The 19,269-nt window shown below is 49.8% G+C and overlaps 8 protein-coding genes across 8 annotated transcripts; 4 read left to right on the forward strand and 4 right to left on the reverse strand.

The window, feature by feature from the left end:
• Window positions 1–72: 72 nt before the first annotated feature.
• FTJAE_12995 (uncharacterized protein) lies at window positions 73–1,044 on the forward strand (the record flags this gene model as incomplete). The annotated part of the gene is made up of 1 exon (XM_037346092.1): window positions 73–1,044. One exon carries the CDS (start codon window positions 73–75, stop codon window positions 1,042–1,044), a length of 972 nt encoding a protein of 323 aa, XP_037199985.1.
• A 222-nt stretch (window positions 1,045–1,266) lies between these two features.
• FTJAE_12996 (nucleolar NOP4 (NOP77)) lies at window positions 1,267–3,483 on the reverse strand (the record flags this gene model as incomplete). The annotated part of the gene is made up of 1 exon (XM_037346093.1): window positions 1,267–3,483. One exon carries the CDS (start codon window positions 3,481–3,483, stop codon window positions 1,267–1,269), a length of 2,217 nt encoding a protein of 738 aa, XP_037199986.1.
• Window positions 3,484–3,773: 290 nt separating this feature from the next.
• Window positions 3,774–6,897, forward strand: FTJAE_12997 (condensin complex subunit 3; the record flags this gene model as incomplete). The annotated part of the gene is made up of 2 exons (XM_037346094.1): window positions 3,774–6,432; window positions 6,482–6,897. 2 exons carry the CDS (start codon window positions 3,774–3,776, stop codon window positions 6,895–6,897), a joined length of 3,075 nt encoding a protein of 1,024 aa, XP_037199987.1.
• Window positions 6,898–7,143: 246 nt separating this feature from the next.
• FTJAE_12998 (ethanolaminephosphotransferase) lies at window positions 7,144–10,053 on the reverse strand (the record flags this gene model as incomplete). The annotated part of the gene is made up of 7 exons (XM_037346095.1): window positions 7,144–7,709; window positions 7,761–8,215; window positions 8,268–9,152; window positions 9,205–9,332; window positions 9,387–9,678; window positions 9,735–9,779; window positions 9,839–10,053. The coding sequence occupies 7 exons, from the start codon at window positions 10,051–10,053 to the stop codon at window positions 7,144–7,146; spliced, it is 2,586 nt and encodes an 861-aa protein (XP_037199988.1).
• Window positions 10,054–10,450: 397 nt separating this feature from the next.
• On the reverse strand, window positions 10,451–10,931 carry FTJAE_12999 (family UPF0642; the record flags this gene model as incomplete). Its single annotated transcript, XM_037346096.1, has 3 exons — window positions 10,451–10,587; window positions 10,648–10,707; window positions 10,769–10,931. 3 exons carry the CDS (start codon window positions 10,929–10,931, stop codon window positions 10,451–10,453), a joined length of 360 nt encoding a protein of 119 aa, XP_037199989.1.
• Window positions 10,932–12,019: 1,088 nt separating this feature from the next.
• Window positions 12,020–13,668, forward strand: FTJAE_13000 (uncharacterized protein; the record flags this gene model as incomplete). Its single annotated transcript, XM_037346100.1, has 5 exons — window positions 12,020–12,344; window positions 12,407–12,714; window positions 12,767–12,872; window positions 12,930–13,155; window positions 13,209–13,668. The coding sequence occupies 5 exons, from the start codon at window positions 12,020–12,022 to the stop codon at window positions 13,666–13,668; spliced, it is 1,425 nt and encodes a 474-aa protein (XP_037199990.1).
• A 667-nt stretch (window positions 13,669–14,335) lies between these two features.
• Window positions 14,336–16,729, reverse strand: FTJAE_13001 (bifunctional purine biosynthetic ade1; the record flags this gene model as incomplete). The annotated part of the gene is made up of 1 exon (XM_037346101.1): window positions 14,336–16,729. The coding sequence occupies one exon, from the start codon at window positions 16,727–16,729 to the stop codon at window positions 14,336–14,338; it is 2,394 nt and encodes a 797-aa protein (XP_037199991.1).
• A 575-nt stretch (window positions 16,730–17,304) lies between these two features.
• On the forward strand, window positions 17,305–18,133 carry FTJAE_13002 (trafficking particle complex subunit 6B; the record flags this gene model as incomplete). The annotated part of the gene is made up of 4 exons (XM_037346102.1): window positions 17,305–17,621; window positions 17,675–17,792; window positions 17,846–17,935; window positions 18,002–18,133. 4 exons carry the CDS (start codon window positions 17,305–17,307, stop codon window positions 18,131–18,133), a joined length of 657 nt encoding a protein of 218 aa, XP_037199992.1.
• Between the last annotated feature and the right edge of the window lie 1,136 nt (window positions 18,134–19,269).

Genomic DNA, 19,269 nt, shown 5'->3' on the forward strand with positions numbered 1-19,269 from the left:
GACTGGGCTCTAACTTGATTGAGTCTTAACTGCATCACAACTCACTACATACAACACACAAACATATCCACTATGCTGGGACCTTTGGATCTTGGCTTCGCCTGGCCATCTGAACAGAGCATGACCTCCATCGCTTTCTCCTCTTATTCCCCGCTGGCCCTTCGAGATATGCCCCAGCCTAGACCAAACGATGCACCCTCCGACATAGACACTTCCATCTTCACCTTCGAAGATGCCTTTGAGGATCTTCTTGCTGAGTCACAGGGAAAAGAACTACCAGATCTCAAATCCAGATATGAGCAACGGAAACTCCTTCGATCTATGTACCCAAATGGTGAACCTGCGTACTTTTGGCTGCATAGGTTGAGATCGCAGGGTCTCCTGGAAGACTCTGGACCCGCCAAGCTTATGAAATCGCTTGCGAACAATAATTGGGACCAACTACACGAAGAGTTAGACCGCAAGGCTCAAGAAGTATGGCGCGCTGCTTTTGGCGAGGATGACAGGAACCATACCTCAAGGGATCATCCCCTGAGCAATGAAGAACGCAATGAAGAGAGAAGTCGTGTGGATGGAGAAAGTCCTTCTGAGTATGACATTGAGGATCTCCGTGCAGAGCTTCATGGACACCGCAACCTGCGCCGAGCACCTAACGACTTTGATGAACTATTCTCTACCATTCAGTCATCCTTTGCTGGCGACCGATCGCCCTGGGATTTATTCATGAAGCTAATTACCGAGAACCACCCTACTGCATCTTCTAATAGTGAAGAGAAGCAGCTACAGAAGCCTGGAAGCGATGAGAAGCAGATCGTTACTAAGGACGAATACGTAGATCGATTTGGCTATCTACATACGAAGACGTTGGTCAAGACACTGGATGAAAACGGTAATGAAATTGGAAGCCATAGCCATTATACCGTTCGACCTGCCCCAAAGGAAAATGAACCTGCACAGATCGAGGATAAGGATAAGGATGGCCAGGAATCTAGCATCAAGGTGGAAGGAAGTGCAAAAGCAAAGACTGGCTGGCTCTGGAAATAATGACTTTGCGCTCTGAAAGTGATGGAGAAATTAAGGTAGAATTCGCTCCCAGCTCAATGTTGTATGAATTGGAAAATGTAGTATTATAACGACAAATGAAGTTTCGACATCATGCTCTTCCAGTCAATCGAACGACAGGCTGATCTCAAATTGCAATACACCCTTAACCATGGAGTTCGTTGTAAACACTTTTTAAGTAGACATGTATCAACACCCTAGCACTCATTTCTTTCCCCGACTCAGAGCCTTCTTCTTGCGCATCACTCGAGTCCGCGCAATCAGTCTGTGCTTCATCTCGGCATCTGTCTCTGGCTTCCGGCCACCCTCTTCCTCGGCCTGCTTACTGCCTCTGTCCTCACCACCCTTATGAGCCTTGTCCCCCCTATCGCCCTTGCGTCCGCGCTTCTTGTCATCCCTGGTATGCTGAGCATTTGTCTTGGGCTGGCCTTCAGCCTTTGCACCCTTGTTATGTTCTGGGTTGAGTTGCCTAGACCTCTCCTCGTTGGCACGTCGTCGTTGAACAACTTGGGCGTTCTCGATTGCGAACTCAACGACCAGTCTCTGTTTCTTGCCAGCTTCGTTCTCAAGCTGATGGCCGTTGAGATAACGCAGTCCCATCAAGGCCCAGTGGTGTGAGGAATACTCGATGAAACCATAACCACGACTCTTGCCACCATCCTTCTCTGGCATCTTTTGTCCCTGTCCACTCTCAAACACGATCTTGGCTTGACGAATGATACCTTTGCCCTTCGCCTTGCGCTCGTGCTCCTTCTCCTTAGCATCCTTTCCGTCTCTTGCATTCTCTTCCTTTGATAGCGGCTGTCGGCGGCCAGCCTTGACCTCCTTTGCAAACTCAACTACAGCCTTTCGCGCAAGTTCCTTAAGATCTTTGGAATCCATGTTTCGGGGAATGTTGCGTATAGCCAACCGAGTCAGACTCAAGTGCAGACTGGGGTTACCCTGCACAAGCTTCTTTCGTTGAGCGGCACTGGCTTGTCGCACTTGCATTTCTGAGGGTGTGAGGAGGTTAAATAGAGGAGAGCTTCGGTCGATCACACCCTCGTTCAGCAAGAAGAGCTTGCGCTTGTCCTTCTCGTTACGCTTGGCAAGGGAGCTGTCAGCGAGGTTGGTTGCCTCTTGCTTGTTTACTGCCTGTGCAACCTGGAGAAGACGTCCATCGAGTGTGTACTTGCCATCAGGATCAGCACTCTCATCTTGGAGGATAGAGTTCTTGGCAGCTGCAAGAGATGGGTCAGGGCGAGGAGCGCCCTTGATACACTTTTTGGCGTCGGCGACGTCGTAGAAGCAGACGAAGCCAGTACCAGCAGGTTTCTCCGTGACCTTGTCCATGACCACTCGGGCGTATCGAACCTTGCCAAAATGATCAAAGAAATCTTTGAGTTGTTCATCTGTGGTCGTAAATGGTAGGTTGCGAATAAAGAGAGTTGAAGTGTTATCTGTCATCCTCTTCGGAGCCAGGCTCTGCACCTCCTTCTCAGCCTGCTTGTCGGCTTCATCATCTTCGTCGTCCTCTTCTTCTTCATCATCCTCCTCATCCTCGAGGTTCTCCATGTGATTCTTGAAAAAGTTCTTCAGATCAGCATCCAATTGATCATCTCTGTTAACCTCTGCTCCGCCCTCCTCTTCATCCTCATCATTGCTTCCCTCTGAAGACGTTTGGTCATCCTCGTCTTCCTCATCAACTTGCTGCTTCTTTGGTGCCTTCTTAGGCTTCGCCTCCCCCTTTGGTTGTTGCTTCTCCCAAGTATCCTTGTCAACAGCCCAGTCAACAGCCAGGGTTCTTCCATCAATCTCCTTGCCGTTGATGGCTTCTAATGCACGTTCCGCATTCGGTCTTCCCCTGAGGGTAACGAAACCGAATCCTTTGAGCTTGCCCTTATCTTGAGGCAGATCGGCAAACTTAACTTTTCCAAAGCTTCTGAAAAGATGGCTCAATTGTTCCGATGTCTTAATGCTCCAAGGCAGGTTGCGCACAATGAGCTTTGGGGGTCGCTGATGCTCCTCCTTGCGAACCTTGTGAGCAGGCAATTCTCCGGTAGTATTGTTTCTTTGTCTTGGCTCAGCAACATCGATGCGGATTCGGCGTCCATTCCAATCTTGGTTGTTCAGAGCTTTCTTGGCCTCTACAGCGTCCTCAGCGTCGGCCAATGTGACGAAACCATAACCTCTTGACTCCTTGGTCTTTTGGTCAACAACAACAGTAGCGTGCTTCACTGGGTAATGCTGAGAGAAGAAATCGGTAAGACTTTCGCTCGTGGCACCGGGAGGTAGTGATCGAACGAAGAGCGACCTTCGATCTTCGACTCGGGCTCTCTTGGAGGCCTTTACCGCTCCATTGTCGCGGTCTTCGAAAGAGGCAGGATCGAGAGTCTCTGCCTCAGTATGAGGGCGCTTTCGGTCGTTCTTTGATGCACCCATGTTTTCTGTATGGTTGTGCAAAATGGTTACGATTCAGGGAATAAAGTAGAATAGAGGCTTTGCGACCAGCGAAAAAAAAAGTTCGATAAGGTCTTATCGATGGGAAAGTTCTGGGAAGGTACGTACTGCACCTGCCGCTGCATTAAAGTGGAACAATTCAGCCCCTCAGTCCCTCGTTGCGACTAAGCCGTAAGGGGAATACTGGTAAACAAACAATGCGAAACCTCCTTGGGCAACTATCAACATTGCTCTCTCAACAACAGTCAATGGACTAAAGCGACACTCGAAAAATGCCTGCAAGAACTACCGCCCGTTCTTCGAGGACGTCAGCTACGCGAAGCTCTGCTGCGTCCCGTACCTCCCCAGTCGCTGAACCAGTTGATACCCCTGATAACGCTCTCCGAACCAAAGTATGTGCTGTCTTTCGTGATGCACAGAGAACTACGGCAACACACCGAAAGCTTGTCGTGAATCTACGAAAGATCCAGGAGTCTTGCGCTTATGAGCCAACAAACCCCGACCAATCTCAAGCAGATGATTTCGACGAGGATGCTTTTAATCACGAATTTATACGATGCGTCATCAAAATCATGCCAATCAAGAAGTCGGAGAGTGTGGGAGAAAAGTCAATCAAATTCACCGGCCTCTTTCTGCAGCACGCAAGTGCAAAAGACAATGAACTTCTAGGAGAGATCGACCAAGATGCAAGTGTCATGCCAGAGACTCCAAGCACTCGCCTGACCTCACAACTTCTCGAAGCCATTCTTCCTCTTCTGACCGCCAAGGATAAGGTGGTTCGCTTCAGGTCGACACAGCTCATTTCTCACATTATCAATTCGCTCGACGCGATAGACGACGATCTCTTCCAGAAACTGCGCCATGGGCTACTTAAGAGGATCCGAGACAAGGAGGCCATGGTCCGCTCTCAAGCGGTGCTGGGTCTTGGCCGTCTTGCAGGCAATCAGACGGAGGGTTGCACCAATTCGGATGATAGCGACGATGACGATACTGGACTGCTCGAGAAGCTGTTGGAGGTTCTACAGAACGACCCTAATGCTGATGTGCGAAGATCGCTCCTCGTCAACCTTCCCATCTTACCCGAGACTTTGTCAGTCCTTCTTGAGCGCGCCCGTGATCAAGATGCAGCAACTCGAAGGGCTGTTTATTCCAGGCTCCTCCCTGCCCTAGGTGATTTCCGCCACTTGTCTGTTAAAATGCGAGAGAAGCTCCTTCGCTGGGGTATCCGTGACAGAGACGAGAACGTCCGAAAAGCTGCAAGCAGACTGTTCCGTGAGCGATGGATTGAGGATTGCGCGGGTGCACCCCCCCAAGAGGATGGCGTACCTGCAGAACCAGCACCCCCCAACTTTGACGGCCTCCTTGAACTGCTAGAGCGAATCGACGTGATCAACACTGGCGTTGAAAACGGCGTTGCACTAGAGGCCATGAAAGGCTTCTGGGAGGGGCGCCCGGACTACCGTGAGACAGTAGAGTTCAATGATCACTTTTGGGAGACCCTATCCGCCGAATCTGTCTTCATGGCCAGGAGTTTCAATGATTTCTGCCGTCTTGAAGGCGATGGCAAGTACCTGAACCTCTTGGAAGAAAAGCTCCCTGAGGTCACCAAGCTCGCTTTCTTCTTGGAACGATACCTACACGTCCTGACTGCTGCCGTTAAGAGGGTAGCAGAAGCAGACGACGAAGATGAAGAAGAAGACACGGTAGAGCAGGAGTTTATTGTTGAACAATTACTCCAAATTGCACTGACCCTTGACTACTCTGACGAGGTTGGACGACGTAAGATGTTCACCCTGCTTCGACAGGCTATTTCGATTCCCGATTTACCAGACGAGGTGACAAAGCTCGCTGTTGAGACGCTTCAGAGTATCTGTTCTCCAGATGCTGCCGGAGAGCGAGAATTCATAAGCATTGTCCTAGAGTCAGTGGCAGATGTTCATGACACCATTGTCGACGACCCTCCTGCAGATGATGCAGAAGACAGTTTCCATTCAGCCAGATCAGAGGTTAGCGGCCAGAGCACGCCAACTAAGGGAAGCAAGCGAGGTGGTAGCCCTGAATTGACTGAGGAAGAAGCGCGCGAGAAGGCAGTGAGAGAGATTGTTGTCAACATGAAGTGCTTGCATATCGTTCAGTGCATGCTCACCCATGTGGCAAGCAACCTCCAGGACAACACCGATCTTGTGGCGATGTTGAATAACCTCGTTGTCCCAGCAGTCCGAAGTCACGAGGCGCCCGTACGTGAGCGAGGCCTGGTTTGTCTTGGCCTTTGTGCCTTGCAAGATCGCTCACTTGCCGAGGAGAATCTTAGCTTGTTCATGCATTTTTTCACCAAGGGTCACACAGCACTCCAGATCACTGCTCTGCACATTCTCACCGATATCCTCAATGTTCATGGCGCCCAGCTCTTATCGTCAACACCTGGCCTGCTGAAGATTTACGTCAAAGCTGTCAAGGGTGGTGGCAAGTCACCTGAGGTCCAGGCGGCTGCTACTGTTGCCGCCTCAAAGCTGCTGCTTGGCCGTGTCGTCAGTGAGGAGGAGGCCTGCCAGGATCTGCTCAAGTCACTCGTCGTCGCGTACTTTGACCCCTCGTCTGCATCCAACCAGACCGTTCGACAGGCACTCAACTACTTCCTCCCTGTCTTCTGCTTTTCCCGAGAAGAGAACCAGAACCTCATGCGGTCCATCGCCCTTGACGCAATCCATGCTCTATTCAATGTTCGCGAAAGCCTGGAGGACGATGATGTGGATGTTGAGGAAGATATGGTCAGCATGACTACCATCGGAGCTTGCCTCGTCGACTGGACCGATCCCCGAAAATGCTACAGATCTACAAACCTGCTGGAATCTGATAAGAAGGCGGTCAATGGTGACGTGCATCTTGACTTTGCCATGGATATCCTAGAGAAATTACAAGGCAACATCACTAGTGAGTTAACAACTTGCATTGACAATTACGCATACTGACCCATCTACAGAAGAAGAAAAGAAACTCATCGGCACTCTTCTTGGAAAGCTACACATTTCCCCTGGATCAAACGAGGAGAAGCTGCGTGAGGCTTACAATGAGGTTAGCATTGCAGTGGAAGAGGGCTTACTGTCTGATGCCACTAGCCGCAGCGCACTCTTCAAGCTTCATGTCAGTTTGGGCAAGATCGTGAATGCCCTCGATGAACAACAACCAGCCCACCGACGTACCAGCAGGAGTACCTCGGTGATTACGGATCATCCATCTCCTGAGGAAGAGAAGACAGTCATGGAGGAGCCAAGCATTAAGGAGGAGGATGAAGAAAGTGATGACACTGTGGTTCCTAAGGAAGAAAAGGGCGAACGAGAATCTCTTGTGGACGACCTGTTGTCAGATGGCGAGGATGTAGAGATGACAGACGCGTAAGAGACAAAGATTGATGAAGTAATGACATGGGACCTGGATGGTTTGGTGTATCGTGATGGTTGGACGGATGCCATGGGTTCGTTATGGAGGGAACTTGGTTTTGGCGACGTGTTCTTGATTTACTATTGTTTCTAAATTTTGATGTTTTTATCCACGAATTCCTGGTTAGATACCCGGAGTCATGCTTATACAAAGCTCTCAGATATTCATACATGAAGATACCCATTACTGAGAAGCCAAATGGTGCTAGTTACGCGACCCCAACCAAAATAGGAGACCACCGAAGCCAATGTTGATCAACAAGTGTTGACCGAGACTCCAGGCCATACAGTAGAGATACTTGGGCGAGAAAACTGTCCAAATAAACAGATGAGTTCTCAGTGAAGTGCAAGCTGCCATGACCAATGAAACTGTCGCAGAGACAAAGACAGTCTGCAAAGTAATGTATTGCCAGAAGGCATTGCGCTGACCGTCGTGGTACTTGCGCAGTAGGAGAAGGTTGGTGGCAGATGTCCAGAAGATTGGCCCAGCCCAGTTGCTGACCAAAGTGAGAAAACCAACGGCAAAGAAATTGAAGCCACTGATACCGTTGTATGCGCTGGAAAGATCGACGGAGGAGATGGCGTTCGAGCCACCAAAGGCGAAGAATGTTGTGTATTGAAGAAGAATAGCTGTGATGGTGATTCCAGTCACGGAGAGGTCGGTGGCTTGGAGTGCTTGGAAGAGGATATCAGACAATAGAAAGAGGGGAATGTTTGCAGCACGAGACTGGGTCATGCCAAAGATGGTATAGAGATGGTGGAAAAGATATGCTGTAATGTGTCAGTGGCTGTAGTGCAAATATGGTGCATGAGAGACGTTACCTGACTGCAACTGGCCATTTCGACCGCCGGTGAACGACCGATAGATGCCATATCCAAACAAGACGCCAAGAAGAATAAAGGCAGTCCTGGCCCTCCAAAGCAATGACTGGCCCACGAACATGTCGTTAAAGCTTCTAGCAAAGCCAACAACAAGCTCCGGGGCATCCTCGCTCGTAAAGTCAAGCTTGAAGCTATACGCAGACATGAGCAGAACTGAGGTAGCACCTGTGCTAGCCAGAGAAGGGAGGCTCTTCAGACGGGCAAGCAAGCGGAATGACATGAGAATGTATCCAAAAGTGATAATAGCCCAGAGAAGTTGAGGGTGCGTGACGACGAAGCTCTTCACGATGTCAGGACTTCCAGCAAACTTCTGGCCAGTCTGATTCCAGCCCCTGGTGAGTCTCAAAGCCACGAGTGCAACGAAGACCCAAGCGATGCTGGTAAGGCTGTTTCTCCTAGGATCTTGGTTAGTATGAGAAGCTAATTCTGTACTCGACTATCGCATACCTTCGGATATGAAGCACTCCTTGTGTTACAAGCCAAATGCTAGATGACCAGTACCAAAAGTGCTGTTCCTCTTCGACGTAGCTACTCGCATACATCATGGCGCCGTAGGATAAGGTCATGAGGCTGAATGGAAGAACTTGTCCATCTCGATGAGTCCCAAGACTGACAAGAACAACTGTGCTTGCAATAGCGGCAACAGCAGCGATCGCTTGGCCGATGTAAAGCTTAGGCATGTCGTAGTTTGAAGCCATGCTACTCATGAGATCTTGGGCTCGACGGAGCCACTGTGACATGTCATCAAGCCACTTTTGGTCCAGCTTGTCACCAGCTGCGAGTACATGTGCCTCCTTGTTGATCCTTCGCCATTGACATGCCAGTTCGTTGATCTCGGTCTGCTCAAGAGCACAGGGGTCAACGCTACTCGGTGCGTGAAAGAGCTCACTTCCAAAAGCGGCTGTGACAATGTTGAGGATTTGTCTAGCATTTCGAACTAGAATTTGAATCTGATCACTGGTATTGTGCCAGAAGGGGAGGAAATCAGGGATGAAGGCTCCCAGATTGTTCTTGGATACCGGGAAACCCAGAAGGGCGGCAATAGTAGGCGCCAAGTCAGATTGCTCGACCATGGAGTAGTAATCAAACTCATCCTTGGGTTGAGCTGGGGCAGAAAGCTTTTGAGAGACCTTCTTCAGTTTTGGGGACATGAAAACCAAGGCGGGTGAGGTTTCGCCGGGTGAAGAAGCACCATGGTTACCAGCATCGTTCATGCCATGATCACCGCAAAGGACGAGGAGTGTCGAGTCCAAATGAGGCTTGGACTCCATGGCTTCGAAAAGGGTCTTAACAATACCGTCCATTTCGCGCTGCTTGGGAAACATATTCGAGCTTTTGACGTGTTAGTGAACTGATAGGAGAAACAGCCTCCAGTGAAACAAACCTCTTTGGTCCAGCCTTATGCCCGATATGATCCAGACCAAGATAATGAAGCACCATAAGACCCCAATCATTGTTCTCAAGTTCAGGGGCAATGTTTCTGGTGACATTATTGTCAACCTCTGTGAAGTCCTAGTAAGATATCAGTCAGGGTTGAACATGAGAATCATGTGTCAAGTCACAAACCGCCACAAAGAAGCTGGAAGTTCCATCTTCGCGATCGAAAGTGTTGGGAAACAGCTTCAGCCAAGTGTCATCGCCGTACATGAGAAGCTTGCCCATGCCCTTGGCTTTAATCTGAGCCAACCAAGTATCTTGAGAAGCGAGTGTGGACGAAGTATCTGCCTCGTCGAAGTTCAAAATGAGATCAACAAACGAAGGAATTGAACCGGTTGTCATGGACTTGATTCTGGGCATAGTAACTGTGGGTGATCGAGCATTGGCTGTAAAAGGCATTGCGCTGCCATCTCGGATGAGACTGGAATTTGATAAGCACAAGTATTTATGAGATGAATTACAATTGATATGAAATACCTTTGAACATAATCAAATCCCGAGGCGTCCGAGTACACAAAGTCGCTACAAGAAAGGTCAATTGAGAGTTCAGAATGAGATAGCAGGGTTCATTAAAGCTCTACCTTCTGAGGGCATCGACAACCATAAATATTAAACGATCAAATGGCGCATCAGGAGGCGATCCAAATTCAAGAGACTCGAATTCAGCCAATCCAGGAAGAAAGGGTTTATATGGGAAGAAGCCCAGCGCAAAGACGACAATTGAGACCGGGATTAAAAGATTGGCTGCGACAAGCAACAGAGTGCGCAGTAACGAGCCATTCTGAGAGGACACCATTATAAGAGACAATTAAAGAATAGTACAAAGGAGTGACTAAGACGAGGTTGATTATCGTATTTATACAGAAAATAACCCGTCAATAATGCGCCATCATTATATGGAACAATTAAAAATGTGTCAGCTGTAGAAGTGATGGACGTGTCGAGATGAGAGCGCGACAACCTATACGATAGCCTTGCCAAGACGAACCAAAGAGGTGGTGGTTGAAGGCGGTAGCGTGATTGGCTGCTCAACTCGAATTGGATGTTGAGCCACACAAGGCTGAGGGGCAAATCTAGATGGAAATTTCGGGTATCACAGATTCAGATTGATTTAGATTTTGCTGCTAAACGCCGATGAATGGATAGAAACCCCCAGAATAAAGACCAGAAAACAATTTTACCCCAAGTTCGGTTTAAGAGCTCTTCTTCTTGCTCTTGGATCGACTACCGTAAGACTTGAAGACAATCTTGGAAGCCTTTTGCTTGCGCTTGTCGACTCGCTTCTTCTCAATACGACCACTGGAAGGCTTCTTTGAGTCCACATCCATTGCTAGACATGGCTGGTTAGTGAAAATGAATGAGACAGACAGGCGGTTTTGTCCAAACTCACATGTGGCTTCATTGTCTTGAACATCCTCCTTGACATCATCGTTGGCGTCTTCTTCTTGTGCTGAGAATTGGTATGTTAGCGAGCAGTCGTCTTTGAGGTTGTAGTGTACCATGTCACTCACTGTTCATGTTCACATCTGAGGACTCAGGCTTGGGCTGCTTGGCCAACTCAAGGAGCTTAGCAGAGAGACGCTCATTTCGAGCAGCCTCAGCAGGACCAAAAACATTTTTGACAAGGCGCCTGTTGTTGGCCTTTCTGGTGCTTGCTCGTGCGCTCTTTGCCATTTTTGTCGATATGGTTGAAGATGGATGCTTGAGTAAAAGTCGTTATCAAAGTCCCCTGCTGCTAAGAAAAAAAAGTTGGGACAAGCTATCAAGGGGCAGTAGTGAGTTTAGTTGTGGCGGTGTGTGGCTAGTAGACTAAAGCAGAGATCAACAGAGACAGACGCCGGATCCCAGTCCACTCCCTGCATCTGCCAGGGATGACCGCCTGCTCTTGTTGGACTCGTGTGCGACAACACTCTAAAGACTGGGCAAACATGACATACCTAGCGTGAGAGGACCCGACGACGACGAGTTTAAGTTAGAGCACGCGTGGTGGTTGAGATAGTCGATCGAATTCTCATTATTCAGAGTCAGTCAGAGTGGAGGGCTCATTAACTTAACCTTTTATAATCCGATTGTACATTTGTCTTCCAGATGTAACTTTTATCTCGCTTCCACTCGTTCACTCAGCCACTCACTCACTCGTACCTATTCTCACGGTACCTCGCCATTTTCCCATTCATCCCGTCCCGTCCAGTCAGTCTGCCACAACCAAATACCTCCCTCTACAGGCTGCACCCGATCAGCCTGCGCATCTGCCTTGGATGCCGTTGCGCGACTTCCACTACCACTGTTCGCGCCCAACTCTGGCAGCACCTTCCTCCACACATAATCTCCCTCGAAAACGATAACGACACCTTCCCTCGGCCCAAAAACGCAAATATTAGCGACCGATAAACGGAAGGAACGACCGACCCCTTCGAGGCTTCGACTCGACATGGCTTCCGCAGGCTTTGGGTCCGCTACGGCTGCACCCTCGCACTCAACAACTGCACACGCAAATCTTCGATCAGAAGCGAGTTCTCTTGCGCGACAAGTTAATCGCTTGTTAAATCGCCAACTCTCTTCTGTGTGTCAAGTCAACGGAGTCAAGAGTACTGGCATCAAGGCTGAGCTGCAGCGTCGCATACATAATCGTGAGTCTAGGACCTGCTCATACACAATTCACTCTTGTTTTCGTCTGCACTGCGCGATGGCTTCATCTCTCTTTCGCATGCTTGTTCGGCCGTGAATCACTGCTTCAAAACTCCTCAATATCATAGCTAACCATGCCCTCTTCGCCACCAGTCATCCAAGAAGCCGTCAACGCCAACGATCCCGTGCGCCTACAGCAGATTCGCCAGAGCGTGCACAATTCCATCTCGAGCTCTCAGACCGGATCCTCGCCCTCTCGGTCCAACTACCCGATTTCACATGGTCATGCTTCCTCAACACCTTTCGGATTGCACAGCATGTCGTTCCCTAGCACACACGGCAGCCTATCTAATGGTCAGCGCTCTGTGGTCAACTTCAGCTCGTCAGTGTCCCTCACCTTCAAACCGAGCCCGTTTTATCAGATCGAGGCGGTTGCTGGTGAGATAAAGACCTGTGATGGTATGTTTGCGCGTCGTGGTGTGTACCTTGTCCGACTTGTTCATTCTAACGCCCCTGTCCAGTCATGTCGCAGCACCGTAACACCATTACCTATCCCATCAGACTAGACGATCATCCTGCCTTACAGAAGTGCGTTAACGACCCTTCGTACCGAGTGATGGTCTTTTGCGCCGGAGACACTTTGGGAATTCAAGATGTCGCATTTCCTCACCAGTCAGAGCTTAAGGTGAACGGCGGCGAGGTCAAGGCCAATTTGCGCGGCTTGAAGAACAAACCTGGATCTACTAGACCGGTTGACATCACAAAAGCGCTTCGTCTTCGTCCGAAATATACCAACAACGTTGAGTTCACATACGCGCTGACATCCAAGGTGAGCATTATGCACAAGCGTTGTTACAATCATAGTCTGACACCGAATACAGAATTTCTACCTTGTGATAAATGTTTGCAAGATAACATCTGTCGAACAGCTTGCGGAGCGCATTGCCAATGGCAAGAAGATATCGATTGAATCTGTAAAGCAAGAACGTATGTGCCACTCATGACTTATCCAGTACTCCTGAGCCATGACTGATATGCAATTAGTCAACGCCAAAGCACAAGATCCAGATGTGGTAGCAACTTCACAGGTGCTATCTCTCAAATGCCCGTTGTCATACATGCGATTAGCACTCCCTTGCCGTGGCTTGAGCTGCACACACTTGCAATGTTTTGATGCCACTTCTTATCTTCAACTGCAAGAACAAGGCCCGCAATGGCAATGTCCTATTTGCAACAAGTCCGCAACTTTTGAGCAGTTGGCTGTCGATGCGTAAGTTTATCAGCAATGACTATAAAGGGCCTTTCTTTTCTAACCTCGAGCAGTTATGTCAAAGACATCCTGGAAAAAACACCAAAGAGTCAGGAAACTGTGACCATCGAACCCAATGGCGAATGGCATCTCAAGAGCACAGATGACAGTAGTCAAGGGCACACGAATGGAAACTCATCTTACGCAAATGCATTTGATGATGACGACGACGACCTGGTAATATCAGAGGTCAATTCTATTGGCCACCGCCGTTTAGAGACGCCCAAAATCTCTACACCGATCAGTACGCCAGTGACAGCAGGTCGCGATGTGTCGTCTTCTGCTGGACCGAGAGGCGTAGCGTCTACCAGCGCGAAGCGCCCAGTGGCCGCTGTCATCGACCTAACGCTATCTGACGATGATGATGATGATCCGCCTCCGCCCCCAAAAAGGCAAAACACGTCGATGAACGGATTCTCAGGCAACTTACCCAACAACTCTCCAATCTCGCCAGGTGATCTCGGGTATCTTTAGGGGGATGCTCGTCCTCAGGGACGCAAGAAACATAGACGGAATCGTAAGACTCTTTAAAATGAGTTTATGGTGACAGTGAAATATGTCACAGGGGGCAGCCCATATAGCTGCTTGATATTACGGGTGTTGGTTGATGACTTTTACTTTGGCATGTTCTGAACCGGCGTTGGAGGAGACGGAAAATGATTCCCCTGCTAATTACCGGCATTGCTATCACGGTTGTTTTTCGCGAGGTGTAAGGGAGTATTCAAAAGAAAGGGGATCAGTCGTTCAGGGGTAATTTACTTTAAGAGACAGGGTCTAGTCTCAAACATAACAGGAGGCAATAGAAAGACAAGTAACCTCTTCCACATGTTCTCATTCCAAATAGGAGCGTCATGGAAAGCAAAGAGTACAAAGTTTGATGATTGTCTAAGTCGCGAACCAATGTTGTGACGATGAAGTCACAAATTGCAAATTTTTTCACAGGAAAACGCGAGTTTCAGAAACGCATAAATCATTTTTCATTCATGTGTATTGGCCAAAGAGAAATATCATCTCGAACATGCCTTCTATCTCACCCTCAAATCATCACATTCAACTCTGATTTAAACCAAATTCCTATCCCATCATGACCCAATTGACTCCATAAATCACACATATACTTTTTTGTTATCGCTTTACCAAATTACGCTCCAATGTCCTTCCTCTTGCTAGGCACAGCAGTCTCAGCCTTCCACGAGTCAACGTTGTGGATCAAGCAAGCCTCGCCTTGGTCACGGCGGGTGAGACGGCCGATGCGGTACACCTTCTCACCAGCATCCGTAAGAGCCTGAGAAACGCTGTCGGCCTTTGCAGGGTCAACAGCAATGACCATACCGACACCAGAGTTGAAGGTGCGGCACATCTCGATGGGCTCGACGTTGCCAGCCTCGCGCATCCACTTGAATACAGGAGGAATCTCCCACGAGCCAAACTCGATTTCAGCAGCGAGAGATTCGGGGATCATGCGGGGAACGTTCTCGACGAGGCCGCCACCGGTGATGTGAGCAAGACCCTTGATGTGTGAGAGGACGGGCAGAAGAGACTTGACGTAAATTCGTGTAGGGGTGAGAAGGGACTCGCCAACAGTGGTGGACTGGTCCCAAGGAGCAGGGTCAGTGTAGCTGAGGCCAGCGCGAGAGACAATGCGACGAGCCAGGGAGAAACCGTTGGAGTGGGCGCCAGCGGAGCCAAGACCGAGGAGGACATCGTCTTGAGCCATGTCATCCTTGCGAGGAAGCTTGATATCAGCAGTAACGGTACCGACAGCACAACCAGCAGCGTCGTAATCATCGTTCTGGTACATACCAGGCATCTCAGCAGTCTCACCACCAACAAGGGCACAGCCAGCTTGTCGGCAACCATCAGCAACACCCTGAACGAAGTCAGCAGCAGTAGAGAGGTCCAACTTGCTGCAGCCGTAGTAATCGAGGAACATGACAGGGGTAGCACCCTGAACAACAAGGTCGTTGACATTCATGGCAACCAGATCGATACCAACTGTGTCGTGCTTCTTCATTGCCTGGGCAATCATGAGCTTGGTGCCAACGCCGTCAATAGCACCAACGATAATGGGAGCTTGAGGGTAGCCAGCTTGAGACAGATCAACCTCACCACCAAAGCCACCAATCTCAGCATCAGCGCCAGGTCGCTTGGTGCTGGCAACAGCCTTCTTGATCTTCTCGACAAAGTCGTTTCCGGCTTGGATATCGACGCCAGCCTGGGCATAAGTCATGGAGGTCTGAGCAGTTGAGCGGAAAGCTCGGTGAGCGATATCCTTTCGGAAGAAAGCACCCTCGAAATCAATGACCTTCTGGTCAAGAGCGGCATAGGCAGCATCAACAGCAGCTCGGAGCGAGTCACCAACAGCGTTGATGGCAATGACACGACCACCAGAAGTCTTGAGACCAGTGCTGTCGAGTGTGGTACCAGCGTGGAAGATGTTGCAGCCAGCGGGAGGCGTCTGGACAGACATAGCCTTACCCTTGGGGTAAGAACCGGGGTAACCACCGGAAGCAAGGACAACAGTGGCGCTGAACTTGTTCTCAACGGTAAGCTTGCAGTTGTCGAGGTAGCCGTTGGCACAAGCAAGCATGATCTCAGCCAAATCGGTATCGGCAGAGAGAAGAGGAAGGACAGTTTGTGTTTCAGGGTCACCGAATCGGACGTTGTACTCGAGAACCTTGGGTCCCTTGCTGGTGATCATGAGACCAGTGAAGAGAACACCACGGAAAGGCTGCTGCTCTCGGCGCATACCGGAGATGGTGGGCTCTAGAATCTCACGGTCGATGAGCTCAGTAAGCTCCTTGGTAGCAATGTTTGTAGGCGCATAGCATCCCATGCCACCAGTGTTAGGGCCCTGGTCTCCATCGAAAATGCGCTTGTGGTCCTGGGCGAGAGGCAGAGATCGGATAGCGTAGCCGTCGCAGAAAGTCAGAACACTGAGCTCATCACCAATGAGAAGCTCTTCAATTACAACCTCGTCGCCAGCGTCGCCGAACTCCTTGTCAACCATGATTTGCTTCAAAGCAGCCTTGGCCTCCTCCTTGGTCTGGGGAAGGATAACACCCTTTCCAGCAGCGAGACCAGTGGCCTTGATAACAACGTCATGGTCGACGCTATCGATGTATGCAACGGCCTTGTTGTAGTCGGAGAAGTTCTCATAAGCAGCAGTGGGAACGTTGTACTTCTTCATGAAATCCTTGGAGTAGGTCTTGCTGCCCTCAAGTCGCGCAGCTTCCTTGGAGGGGCCGAAGCAGGGAATGCCAGCCTTTCGGAACCATCCCTCAACACCGTCGACGAGAGGAGCCTCAGGACCAGGAACAACGAGGTTAACGCCGTTCTCCTGAGAAAACTTGACAAGACCAGCGAAATCCTCAGCCTTGACTGAAGAAACATTTGAGGTCTTGGGGCATCCAGCAGTTCCTCCGTTACCGGGGACAGCAAAGATCTGCTCAACTCGAGAAGATTGGCTGAGCTTCCAAGCCAGGGCGTGCTCACGGCCGCCGTTACCGATGAGCAGAATTCGAAGGTCCGCCATATTGGTTCGTGAGAATATATGCGAGAAGAATCGGCACGAATGCGATTCCGAGATTCGGCGGCAAGGTCGGTCCACAGAGGTTCTCGACTCGAGGTCTTTGTATATTCTGAGAGGGTAAAAAGTCAGTATCTCATAAACACACTTGAATTTTTAATGTACTTACTTTAATTGATTCCTTTGAGAGGAACCAGCTCCGTAAAGAGACAAAAGTTGGTGGTGGTTTGAACTAGAATCGAACTGACTCTGCACTTACATAAACTTTTTCTAACTTTTCAACTGCCCCGCGCTCTGCTCTTTCCCTCAATTGAGCCCCGCGTTGTATGGACCCCCCAACCTTTCATTACGGCTTATCGTTATCGATAATGCTGACTCAGCGAGCTTGAAGCTCCCGCCCAATTCCTCCAACCAGGAGAGCACTTTGGTGAGCTTGGAAGTACGTATCCCTTTGAGTTCGACGCAAACGACGTCCTTCACTTACCACGCGCACGAATATTAAGTCATATTCCAGATCACACATAGCTCCGACCATTCTCTGATATTGATGATCTAAAGTGAAATCTACCAAATCGCCCATCATGTCTTTCGAACCCGTCATGCCTCCCTTTAACTCGAGCGATCCATCCGCCAACTTCCTCAGCTCCTCCTGTCTCGACTTTCTCCTTATTGAGCTCGTTCCCATGGCCTACCGCGTAACTCATGAGCGAGATTCTATCGCATCAGAATCAAATGGCGCACCCGCAGATACCGCCTCAACGAGCCATGCAGTAAGCTCCAGCGCAGCCGGAATAATGGCTGGCACCGCGACAAGGAAGGACGAGGAAGAGGATATGGACGCAGTGCACTATCGCCTTGAGATGTTGGGGTACAGAGTAGGGCAGGGTCTTGTAGAGAGGTGCGCATTGATGCCTGGAGTTCTCTACGCCGTCATGGCTTACATCGTAACAGATTCTCAAGAGACCGACCACGATTCAACGACACACTCGACGTCATCAAATTCCTCTGCAAAGATCTTTGGACGCTGGTGTTTGGCAAGAATATTGACAATCTGAAGACAAATCACAGAGTCTGTTTTCCTTCTCTGTTCGGTACGAGAACATTACGCTAATATTAAGCCAGGGAGTTTATGTATTGACCGACAACCTATTCCGACCCTTCTCGCGCATGAGCACAGAAGCTGGCGGCCAAGCAATCGTTCGCGCACAACCGGTATGGCCCCAGAAAGTTCCAATCTCTTCTTAGTTTGTTCTTTTATTGACTTGCTACACCCCGCAGTTCTTATGGTTCCCATGTGGTATCGTACGGGGTGCATTGGCTGCCCTTGGAATCAACACCAGTGTCCAAGCTGAAATCAACGAGTTGCCGGGTGCCGTGTTTCAGATTAAAACCATACCAAACAAGTCCTGAGGGATTTGTCTGTTTAGCTATAATACCACGATACCCTTCTACCAAGCCTGGGCACAGCACACCAAACATCCAACCATCGAGTGCCATGAATGCGCAAGAGCTAAATTTCGCCATGGTTTAGATCAATCCCCGACCAAAACTCCAATCATACCTGCAGCAGTCCCCAAGATTCATCAATATCGGGGCTATAAAGACATCGACCGTAAATCATCGCCCGGAACATTTCACAGCCTGCGCAAAGTCATATCATCAGCAATCGCGCTCATGACTCATATTACTATGTCTAGTGCCATAGCTATGGGCCTCCTCAGGAGTGTCCTTGCCTGCTCTGGAAGCCTCTTACTGGGTATTAGGGAAGATATCAAATTGGGGGTATTCACTTTTGGGGAGGGTTGTGGACAAAGCTGACACCCTTGGAGATGTTGCCCTTGAGGCCCTCGGTGGCCTTGGCCAGAAGAGCCTTCTCCTGCTCGGTGATGCCCTCCAGAGGGTTGTTGGCCTTCTCGGCACCGTTGGGCTATGTAATATTAGCACATATCCCATCTAGAAACGAAACAATCTGCCACTTACGCCGAGCTCAATGGGAACAGAGAAGAAGTCGGTACCAGTCTCCTTGGCGATGGCCTCGCCTCCAGGAATACCACCATTGGAGACCTTGGGAAGGTAGACGTAGCTAGGCTCAACGAGTCCCTTCTCGCCCTTGACGGCACGGAGAACCTTCTCGGCAAATCTGCAGTCGCGTCAGTTACTGGGTGGAGCAGTGTGAGATGTTCAGGCAACCCACCGGAAACCAGCGTAAGCCATTGAGAGAGTGGCACTGCCAGCACCATCCTTGGCCTTGACGACCTCGTCACCGCCGAACTGGACGCGGTTCACGAGAGCATCGTACTTGTCCTTAGGAATATCAACAGCAGGCGAAGCCTTGCTGAAAAGAGGGACGATGGTCTCTCCAGAGTGACCACCAATGACGGGGATGGTCAGTTCTTGGGGGTTAGCCCGGCCAGTGATCTCAGCAACGAAGGTCTCGGCACGGACGATGTCGAGGGTGGTGACACCAAAGAGACGCTGGGGGTTGAAGACGCCCTTGGCCTTGAGGACCTCAGCAGCGATAGGAACGGTAGAGTTGACGGGGTTGG

Source organism: Fusarium tjaetaba (genome assembly GCF_013396195.1).
Source record: "Fusarium tjaetaba strain NRRL 66243 chromosome Unknown NRRL66243_c0000377, whole genome shotgun sequence".
Classification (NCBI taxonomy): domain Eukaryota; kingdom Fungi; phylum Ascomycota; class Sordariomycetes; order Hypocreales; family Nectriaceae; genus Fusarium; species Fusarium tjaetaba.